Consider the following 10,940-nt stretch of genomic DNA (forward strand, 5'->3'; position numbering starts at 1 on the left):
CACCTTTTGGGAATAAGACAAATTTTGGAAGCTGTTTAAGAGATGTCAACACCATAGGCTGTCAGATATACATACCTTGGTAACTTATCTGCTTCTTACATTTGACTGCATAGCTATGGTAATGGAAGTGATATGTATCTCTATAGTTGATAAAACATAATTCTCCAATTATTATACTATATGAAGCTTGTTTCAAACAGATCATTACGTCATCCATTTTTTTAGCTTTATTATACTATTTTGATTTTTGTTACCGCTTCAAATGGATGCGAATCCGTTATTGGATTGGAGGCAGAATATGTTGAATTCAAAGTTGCTGATGAAAATCAAAATGTTCTATCCATCAATATGGTCAGTATTACAAACATATCTTGCAGATAGCATTGCACACTAAGAACTCTAAGAAAGAATTTTGAGGTCAAGGGATATGTGCTCAATACTAGAATCTTTGTTAATTGATACAGTTTGTGAGAAAAGGAAAAACTCTTGTAATTGAAGGTTTAATCCTTTTTATAATTTGTTGCGTATTTGTTGTCATTTTATCATAACAAAGCTGGATAAAGTTGAATGCAAAGTTATCCAAAAAATGTGATAGGTTATGCTTCATCAAGAATGCATTTAATTACTACTTTTAGACGGATCATCTTGCTCATTGCAGGTCTTCATCTCACAACCGTGGATACATGCATGTTGATAATATTTAATATTCTCAAAATTAGTACCGTATTATAATAAAAATAATAAGATAAAAACTCCTGTTATTAATTTATCAATTACTTGAGACAGCCGCAGCCGCCGCAGGCGCAGCCAAATTTGATTGAATACAGAAATGAAAAAGACAGTCCAAGTTGATTTAATGAAATAAAAATGATAGTCAACGAAACCTTAAAAAGCAATAAACTGACTGAAACAACTTATATTTTTGAAAATATATTGAAACTGTTGACTTTAATAAAAAGTTTCAAATCTTTATGAATAAGAAAGAGTGACTGTTAATGCATTATAGTGTAACTGTTGATCATATACTACTCATCTCAGATTCTCAGTAATGGATTTCAGCTGCTGTTCAAAGCTGTTCTTTGTTTTGTTCATACTGTTTTTCTATTTGTTACAAGTTTGTATTTCCATAGACACCATCACATCATCTCAATTCATCAAGGACCCTGACACTCTACTCTCCAAAGATGGTAATTTCACCTTTGGATTCTTTAGCCCTATAAATTCTACAAACCGCTACGTTGGAATTTGGTGGAAGCTTCAATCTACAACAATATGGGTGGCAAACAGAAACCAACCACTGAATGATTCTAATGGGATTATCACAATATCTGAAGATGGAAATCTTGTGGTATTGAACGGACAGAAACAAGTCATTTGGTCATCGAATGTTTCCAATATAGCATCCAATACCACTTCTCAGTTTTCGGATTTCGGTAACCTTGTCCTTAGGGAGAGCACAACTGGAAACATCTTATGGAAGTGTATTCAGGATCCTTCGGATACATTACTTCCTGATATGAAACTTTCTATGAGCAAAAGAACAGGTAAGAGTGTAAACCTCAAATCATGGAAAAGCCCTTCTGATCCATCTGTTGGCAACTTCTCTTGCAGTACGTTTGAATACCTACATATAATTGAAGTGTTCGTTTGGAATGATACTCGTCCATATTGGCGCAGTGGTCCTTGGAATGGAGAGGTCTTCACTGGGGTACAGACAATGACAGTGGCATATTTTTTTCGTTTTCGAGGAGGTGATGATGGAGAAGGGAATACTAACATATATTATACAATACAAAATGATGAGGAATTTTTTATCTATCACCTGAACTCGCAAGGAAAAGTAGAAAAAACATTTTGGGATGAAGAGAAGAAAGAAATGCAAGTTAGATGGACAAGCCGAGAATCAGAGTGTGATGTTTATGGTATATGTGGGGCATTTGCAAGATGTAATTCATTGAGCTCACCAATATGTAGCTGTTTGAGAGGATTTGAACCCCGAAATATACATGAATGGAATATACATAACTGGACCGGAGGGTGTGTTAGGAGGACACCTTTGCAGTGTGAAAGCGTCAACAATAAAACCACAAATACAAATCAAGATGGGTATTTGAAACTACAGATGGTTAAAGTTCCAGATTTTGCCGAAGGTTTAGCTGTTACACCAGATATATGCAAAAGCCTATGTTTGGAGAATTGCTCTTGCCTTGCATATTCTCATGAGGCTGTGATTGGCTGTATGACTTGGACCAGGAATCTAATTGACATAGAACAACTCGAAAGTGGAGGACTTGATCTATATGTTCGCGTAGCATATGCAGAACTTGGTATGCTCTTGGTGTTGTTTGTTTAACACTTTGAAACATAGGTCATTATGTGGATTCTATATTTTAGGAGTTAGGGTTGTATTGAATTTCTTATATTTAAAATTTAAATTGTACATATACACAGATCGAGGGAGAAACAAGACAATCATCATTGTAAGTACGGTGATTGTTGGAACTCTCATAGTTGTCATTTTTGCATATATAATCTGGAGAAGGACATCAAATCACCCAGGTAACATACTATTTTCGTATATTTAACTTGAGTCTTAAAAATTACTTTCTATTGATGACTAACAAAGCTTTCCGACTATTTTATAAAGGTGGAACATCAGAAGTTCATACTAGTGACAATGTAATTGGAGAAATGTCCCAAGCTAAACTACAAGAGCTATTAATATTTGATTTTGAAAAGCTTGCAACTGCCACAAACAACTTCGACTTATCCAACAAACTTGGACAGGGTGGTTTTGGTCCCGTATACAAGGTACTGTGAATACAATAATATGTTTGATACCATTTGCCTGTAGTAGTTGTCGTCGCTTACTATTTTCTTTCAGGGGAAACTGCAAGATGGTCAAGAAATAGCAGTTAAGAGACTATCTAGAGCATCTGGCCAAGGGCTAGAAGAATTCATGAATGAAGTTGTGGTCCTTTGTAAGCTTCAACACCGTAATCTTGTAAGACTTCTTGGCTGCTGTGTTGACGGTGATGAAAAGATGTTGATGTATGAGTACATGCCAAACAAAAGTTTGGATGCATTTATATTTGGTTAGTTTTTTGTAGTACCTTTTAGCATTATTTCATATACCATTCCATACTTTCATTTTTTTTCTTTTCAACTTGTATAAAATAATTAAGAATAAGCATTTGTTTCACAGCCAGTGAGTCATGCTAATGGTGTGATTTTGATTACTAATACACTTCATACTTTAATATTATGTTCAAAATTTTATTAACGCCATGCTTATTTTTAGATCCATCAAAAAATAAACTCCTTGATTGGAGGACACGGTATAGCATTATAGAAGGAATAGCTCGAGGATTGTTGTATCTTCACAGAGATTCTAGACTAAGAATTATACATAGAGATTTGAAAGTAAGTAATATCTTGTTAGACGAGGCGCTGAATCCAAAAATATCTGACTTTGGTATGGCTAGAATCTTTGGAGGGAGAGAAGATCATGCAAATACTAATAGGGTTGTCGGAACTTAGTAAGTGTGCTTTTCCTCAATCATTACTTTGCATAAATACTTGGTGAGTAAATTTTTCGTATCATAATGCAGTGGCTATATGTCTCCCGAATATGCAATGAAAGGACTTTTCTCAGAGAAATCAGATGTTTTTAGCTTTGGTGTTTTGATACTAGAGATCATTATTGGTAGAAGGAACTCAAGCTTTTATGACAATGAGCTTGCTTTGAATCTATTAGGATTTGTAAGCCATAACAGTTCATTTCTGGCTCAATAACATGCTATTTTTTCGTTTTCGTTATCTAAATTACAATCATCTAAAATTCAATTTTGCTTTTCATTTAGGTTTGGATTCACTGGAGGGAAGACAATATTTTGTCTATAATAGAATCAGAAATATATGATCATAATCATCACATGAATGTTTTGAGATGCATACAAATAGGACTTTTATGTGTACAAGAATCATCTGTAGACAGGCCTACTATGGCTACAGTAATTTCGATGCTTGACAGTGAGGTTGCATCTCTTCCTCCTCCAAATGAACCTGCATTCCTCTTGATGCAGAATATCAATCTGCCACCTGAAGAAAATCAAAGCATTAATAAAGTCAGTATTACAGAAGTATCTGGCAGATAGCACACTATGGACTCTAAGAAAGGATTTTGAGGATAATGGATATATGGTCAATACTAGAATATTTTTTAATATATAAAATTTGTGAGAAAATAAAACTCAGTTGTAATGGAAGACATTCATGTGGCTCTTTGTGTGGCATATTAATAATGGCATATTAATAACGACTTTATGTTTCTTCAATTCCTCATTCTCCAATGTTAAATGCAAAGTTCTCACAAAATACTCCATGGCTCATGTGGCTTGCTGTTACTAATTAATATCTAGAATAGATGCTCCCACCAGAATCCAGAATTAATTTAGTCAAGAGTTCAGATTCAATTACTACATTGAAAATTATGTTGACATAATTGTTTTTACCAATATCCATTGCTTTGTCCATTGTCTCATGTGTTATGAATCCCACGTTGGTTGAGAGATGACTTGGAAATATATTTATAAGTGGGGGCAATTTTCATGTTACAAGCCAGAGTTTTTGTAAGGTTGAGTGGAGTGTAAGATAGCATTAGAGAGGTGCTTGACAACATTAAAGTTATTTTCAGTTAAGGTCGATTCGTTTAGGCAAACCTGTGTTCGAATCATGACTAAAATAATCATCGGTCAAACTTTATTTCGCTTTCGTCTAAAATTTGAATTATCTGATGCTTGACTGTTTCACCTGGTAAAGACAAAAAGAAAATGAAATAAGTCCTTGGTGGCCATATGAATCAGATTAATGATGCAGACTTCAATACTACTGCCTAAGTATAGTTGCTTTTTTCATCTTTATATTGTTTTTAGCTTTTGATGTTTATCAGTTGAATTGTGAAAAAAAGTTAAAATTTTTTTTTTTTGACAAAAATTGGTCCTGTATTTAACTACTGTACATATACTCACATTTGGAATCCTTCATCTCATTAATAAAATAAGGGACCATTAGAACTCAAGTGCATGCATGTACTTTGTTTTACATTGCAATCACAAACTACCTCTCAATTTTTACAAAACTGTCGATGTAAGATTAATAGTAAGTGCATTTTTGTTTTTGACTGGTCGATCCACCCGCATTCTAAGTGTTTTTAGCTGATCAAAACACTCTAAGTGTTTCAGTGGATTACCACTTTATCTAAGACAAAAAAAAGAAATCATTCTAAGTGTTGCTTAACAAAAAAACTCTTTTAAGTGTTTAAAATAATTTTTTTTACTATATCTCAAAGTCTATAGGTTATTATACCTAAAAAGAAGATAATTATAAGTAAATGATATGATATGATATGAATATGACATGACTCAAAACACACAAATAATTAATAGCAATTACAATTTCAGTAGCGAGAAAATTGTGAGACTAAATTTGAATATATTTAGGGTATGTTTGGTAAAATTAAGCTATAAGCTACTCCTCCGATTTCATATATAAATAAAATTTGACTTTTTAAATTCATTGAAAAAATAATGATAATGTAGTCTATATTATTAACTAAATACATTATTTTTTCAATGAATCTAAAAAATCAACTTTTACAGAGGCTAGTAATTTATAGCTGATCGATATATAAGATAGCTTATAGCTACAAAAAACTAGTAGTTGGCTCCTCGGGGGAGGGGACTGGGAAGTGTGTGGTCTCCTCGGGGGAGAGTTATTCCTCGAGAGGTGTTGGCTCCTTTACAACCGTTCAAGTCTTTGGTTCTGCTCGTCAATTCTACGGTTTTGACCTTGCAGAGCTTCAGTAGTTTGTTTCAGGGCAACGATGAGCACTGCCAGATCAGCGTTGGTCACTGAAGATGCGGATAGATCAGTGTCTGCCGGCTTTCCCTGAACGGACTGGGGATGCTTCCTCGACTGCTTCTCTGTCAGGACGACCAGGTCGCCGTCCTCGGAAGCCCAGGAGAGGTTATGTCCGTCTCTGAAGTCAGTCCCCGGGAGGACCTAGAGGTCAGTGTTGCGGACGGGAGACAAGACAGTGTTCTAGGGAGAAGTCTGGACGACAGCGTTTGCGTCCTCAATGTCATTGTTGTTGAATTGTGATGAACTGGCCATGATGATTAGTGATTTATTGGTTTTGCTCTTTAGTTTCTTGGTCGAAATAAAGAAGAGAAGAACTCAGTTCCCACAGACGGCTCACGGCGCTGCTGATCTTAATTGTTGATTAGAACAGGTAGATGGTCAGCTGACAGTCCGTCAAGCAGGTGGTTGACGGCGGGTCGAGCAGCTGATCCACGGAGGAGGGGTTGTACCTGCAGGTGCTCCGATGCCAAAGTCAGAGAGGGAAAGAGAGCATAGAGATACTAGAGAGAGAAAGTACTTGAGTGAATGAATAGTGTTACACTGCTCTCCTGAATAGGAGAGCTTATATAGCCCCCAACGTTGGGCCAAAGGTCCTGTTATTGGGTTGGATCAGTTTAGGCCCAATAAGACAGGCTGCCAAAATATTACCCTTAGATAGTGGGTAGATGTTATCTCGAATTTTTGACCATATGCATTTAATGTCAATTTGGTGCGTCATCTTAAATATGCAACTAAATAGAATGGACGAAAATAATAAATGGAATGTATCGATGGAGATCCAAAACGAACACATTAAATAAGTTAATAAAAGATATGAAAAGGTGATTAAATCACCTAATCAAGTCTACTTAAAGTCTTAATTTCATAAAATATTTTATTAACAAAATGGCAAAATTGCCTTCGAATCGAACGTGGCTTCGAGTCTTGGTATTCGAAGATGTTCTGGATTTAGAATTATTTTCAGTAGGAAATGACAAGAGTTTCGAAGGCAGGGTTCGAGCGACAGTTAAAGCTAAAGAGGCGGTTATTCTCTTCAAACTTGATCAAAAGATCGTGGGTTCATGGGTTTGGAAAGCTGGCGAAGCACGTTTGCACAAGCAATTATCCATCCTTATGCTTATAAATAGTAGTTCCTTCAGTTGGAATAAGGGTCACAATTCATAAACCTAAAGTATCCATGCATTCGAGAGAAAATGGTGAAGTGAAGAAAATGTATGAATTCGTGAACCATTTTTTTTCTTTGTAAAACTTTTACATTTTTTATGCAATTTTAATCTTTCTTTTGCAATTTATCTTTTCAAATTCTCTCATTGGAGTGAATCTTGTTTAATTTACATTTTCTTTTGTAAATTGTTCTTTCAAACTGGTTTACCAAATGTTTATTTCAATGATGAACATTAAAATCTATACACAAAACATGTCCTAGGATTTACTAGTTGGTCCTGCAAGTAATTAAATTAAACTAGCGGTTGTTTACGAAAAACCAGCGTAAACAAATTGGCAAGCCCGGTGGGACTGGTTTTGTGTGTTTTTCTTTTTGTTTTCATAAAGATTGTTAGATTTTTACTAAGTGTATGCATTTGAGAAGTGGCATATCCCTTCCAAATTTAACAAGTGTTAAGTCTCGTCAAAAAATGGTGAGACCACCCCCTCAAAACGCATCCATAAGTAATTTGTCCACAAGTGCTTATAACCTGCTGTAGCAAGTCAAACTCACTGCATCTAAAGTACTGTGACCTGGTTTCATGGAAATGTCACCATTTTTATTTTTATAGTTTATAAAATCATTGACTTTTATGATTATATTAAATATTTTATATAAAACTAGATGAGGCTGCTTTTGATGTAAAACATGAATGATTCAAAGTTATAGTTTTAGAAAGCATTGGAACTGGTGTTATTATTTTATCAAATTATGTGAGGCAATTGCCTAAGGAAAATTTGAATACAGGAATAAGCTGAGAACCAACCTTATTAAATGGTGAAATGTTTCTCGAATCTTTTACTGTCAATCTGACATAATTTAAAATGGTAGCAATCTTCAGAACCCAATTGTGACTGACTTTAAGAAGTATATATCAATTCTTAATAAATAACGAACTGTGGCCGTTTATCTATCATAGTGTAACTATTGACGATATACTGTTCATCTCCCAAATGGATTTCAGCTACTGTGCATATTTGGTTTCTGTTTTGTTCATTTTGTGTTGCTATTTGTTACAAGTTAGTGTTGGTATAGACACCATCACATCATCTCATTTCATCAAGGACCCTGAAACACTAATATCCAACGATGGTAACTTCACCTTTGGATTCTTTAGCCCTATAAATTCTACAAACCGCTACATTGGAATTTGGTGGAAATCTCAATCTACAATAATATGGGTGGCAAACAGAAACCAACCACTGAATGATTCTAATGGGATTGTCACAATATCTGAAGATGGAAATATTGTGGTATTAAATGGAAAGAAACAAGTCATTTGGTCATCCAATGTTTCCAACATAGCATCCAATACAAGTTGTCAGTTTTCAGACTTTGGTAACCTTGTCCTTTTGGAGAGCACAACTGGAAACACCTTATGGCAGAGTATTCAGCAACCTTCAGATACGTTAATTCCTGGCATGAAACTTTCAATCAACAAAAGAAGGGGTAAAAATATAAACCTCGAATCATGGAAAAGCCCTTCCGACCCATCTGTTGGCAACTTCTCTTGTAGTACTGTTGAACACTTGCATATAATTGAAGTCTTCGTTTGGAATGATACTCGTCCATATTGGCGCAGTGGTCCTTGGAATGGTGGGGTCTTCACTGGGATACAGACAATGACAGTGGCATATTTTTTTGGTTTTCAAGCGGGTGATGATGGAGAAGGGAATACTAACATATATTATACAATACAAAATGACGAGGAATTTTTTATGTATCACCTGAATTCGCAAGGAAAATTAGAAGAAACATGGTGGGATGATGAGAAGAAAGAAATGCAAGTTAGATGGACAAATCGAGAATCAGAGTGTGATGTTTATGGTATATGTGGGGCATTTGCAAGATGTCATTCATTGAGCTCACCAATATGTAGCTGTTTGAGAGGATTTGAACCCCGAAATATACATGAATGGAATATACATAACTGGACTGGAGGGTGTGTTAGGAGGACACCTTTGCAGTGTGAAAGGGTCAACAATAAAACCACGAGTACAAAGGAAGACGGGTTTTTGAAACTACATATGGTTAAAGTTCCAGTTTTTGCTGAAGGTTTAGCTGTTACACCAGACATATGCAGAAGCCTATGTTTGGAGAATTGCTCTTGCCTTGCATATTCTCATGAAGCTGTGATTGGCTGTATGACTTGGACTGGGAATCTACTTGACATAGAACAACTCGAAAATGGAGGACTTGATCTATATGTTCGCGTAGCATATGCAGAACTTGGTATGTTCTTGGTGTTGTTTGTTTAACTTTAACCGTTTCTTATTTCTTATATTTAAAATTAAAAAATTTCATATACACAGATCGAAGGAGAAACAAGACAATCATCATTGTAATTACAGTGATTGTTGGAACTCTCATGGTTGTCATTTTTGCATATATAATATGGAGAAGGGCATCAAACCACCCAGGTAACATACTATTTTCGTATATTCAACTTAAGTCATAAAATTTACTTTCTATTGATGAGTAACTACGCTCAAATTATTTGTTTATACTGCAGCTAAACTATGGCTTTTTACTAAACAATGGCTCTTTTACTAAATCAAATTTACTTTCTTTCCAACATTTTAATAAAGGTGGATCACCAGAAGGATTTTCTAGTGACAACGTAATTGGAGAAATGTCCCAAGTTAAACTACACGAGCTATTAATATTTGATTTTGAAAAGCTGGCAACAGCCACAAACAACTTCCACTTATCCAACAAACTTGGACAGGGTGGTTTTGGTCCTGTATACAAGGTACTTTAAATGCAATAAAGCTATAATATTTTAAAACCATCGTCTATAGCAGTTGTCACATATATCTTCTTCTAGGGGAAACTACAAGATGGTCGGGAAATAGCTGTTAAAAGACTCTCTAGAGCATCTGGACAAGGGTTGGAGGAATTCATGAATGAAGTAGTGGTGATTTGTAAGCTTCAACACCGCAATCTTGTAAGACTTCTTGGTTGCTGTATTGAAGGTGATGAAAAGATGTTGATGTATGAGTACATGCCAAACAAAAGTTTGGATGCATTCATCTTTGGTTAGTTCTTTGAAGCTCCATTTAACACTTTCTCATATACAATTCCATATATTCATCTTACACTATACTTTAGCTTGTATACTATATTTTTAAGAATAACCAATTATTTCACCACCAGTGTTTTTTTTTTTTGAAGCGGATGAATTTGATGACTTCACTTTATATTTTGGTATTATGATCAAAATAATATATTGATACCCTTATTTTTTAGATCCATCAAAAAATAAACTCCTAAACTGGAGGACACGGTACAACATAATAGAAGGAATAGCTCGAGGACTGCTGTATCTTCACAGAGATTCTAGACTAAGAATTATTCACAGAGATTTGAAGGCAAGTAATATCTTATTAGACGACGAGCTGAATCCAAAAATATCAGACTTTGGTATGGCTAGAATCTTTGGAGGGGGAGAAGATCAGGCCAATACTAACAGGATTGTTGGCACTTAGTAAGTGTTGTGTGCCTTCGTTATCCAATATTCTAGTACTAGTAGTAATCATTGGAGAATAATTTTTATTTTAATGCAGTGGCTATATGTCTCCTGAATATGCAATGCAAGGATTGTTTTCAGAGAAGTCAGATGTTTTTAGCTTTGGTGTTTTGATACTAGAGATTGTTACCGGGAAAAGGAACTCAAGTTTTTATGACAATGAACATGATCTGAGCCTTTTAGGATCTGTAAGCCTCAACAAATATATTTTTTCCCAATTATGGCCTATTTTTATTTGTTTTTAATTTTTTTGATACAATATTCCAATGCCTGATTATTTCTTTT

The 10,940-nt window shown here is 35.0% G+C and overlaps 2 protein-coding genes across 2 annotated transcripts; both read left to right on the forward strand.

Moving 5' to 3' along the window:
• Nucleotides 1-916: 916 nt before the first annotated feature.
• LOC123893246 (G-type lectin S-receptor-like serine/threonine-protein kinase At1g11300) lies at nt 917-4,337 on the forward strand. Its single transcript, XM_045943180.1, has 7 exons — nt 917-2,327; nt 2,452-2,559; nt 2,648-2,811; nt 2,885-3,095; nt 3,302-3,539; nt 3,612-3,762; nt 3,864-4,337. The coding sequence occupies exons 1-7, from the start codon at nt 1,049-1,051 to the stop codon at nt 4,155-4,157; spliced, it is 2,445 nt and encodes an 814-aa protein (XP_045799136.1). The 5' UTR covers nt 917-1,048; the 3' UTR covers nt 4,158-4,337.
• Nucleotides 4,338-7,987: 3,650 nt separating this feature from the next.
• Nucleotides 7,988-10,614, forward strand: LOC123893247 (G-type lectin S-receptor-like serine/threonine-protein kinase At1g11300). Its single transcript, XM_045943181.1, has 5 exons — nt 7,988-9,358; nt 9,439-9,546; nt 9,715-9,878; nt 9,954-10,164; nt 10,376-10,614. The coding sequence occupies exons 1-5, from the start codon at nt 8,080-8,082 to the stop codon at nt 10,612-10,614; spliced, it is 2,001 nt and encodes a 666-aa protein (XP_045799137.1). The 5' UTR covers nt 7,988-8,079.
• Nucleotides 10,615-10,940: the final 326 nt, after the last annotated feature.

This window comes from Trifolium pratense, linkage group LG6 (genome assembly GCF_020283565.1).
Source record: "Trifolium pratense cultivar HEN17-A07 linkage group LG6, ARS_RC_1.1, whole genome shotgun sequence".
Taxonomy (NCBI): Eukaryota; Viridiplantae; Streptophyta; class Magnoliopsida; order Fabales; family Fabaceae; genus Trifolium; species Trifolium pratense.

Excerpts from the sequence above, each read along its gene's own strand:
- LOC123893246 (XM_045943180.1), top strand. The coding sequence starts at position 1,049 with ATGGATTTCAGCTGCTGTTCAAAGCTGTTCTTTGTTTTGTTCATACTG. Across the intron at positions 3,540-3,611 it reads AATAGGGTTGTCGGAACTTA|TGGCTATATGTCTCCCGAAT; the intron begins GTAAGTGTGCTT and ends ATCATAATGCAG. Across the intron at positions 3,763-3,863 it reads CTTTGAATCTATTAGGATTT|GTTTGGATTCACTGGAGGGA; the intron begins GTAAGCCATAAC and ends CTTTTCATTTAG.
- LOC123893247 (XM_045943181.1), top strand. The coding sequence starts at position 8,080 with ATGGATTTCAGCTACTGTGCATATTTGGTTTCTGTTTTGTTCATTTTG. Across the intron at positions 9,879-9,953 it reads GTTTTGGTCCTGTATACAAG|GGGAAACTACAAGATGGTCG; the intron begins GTACTTTAAATG and ends ATCTTCTTCTAG. Across the intron at positions 10,165-10,375 it reads TTTGGATGCATTCATCTTTG|ATCCATCAAAAAATAAACTC; the intron begins GTTAGTTCTTTG and ends CTTATTTTTTAG.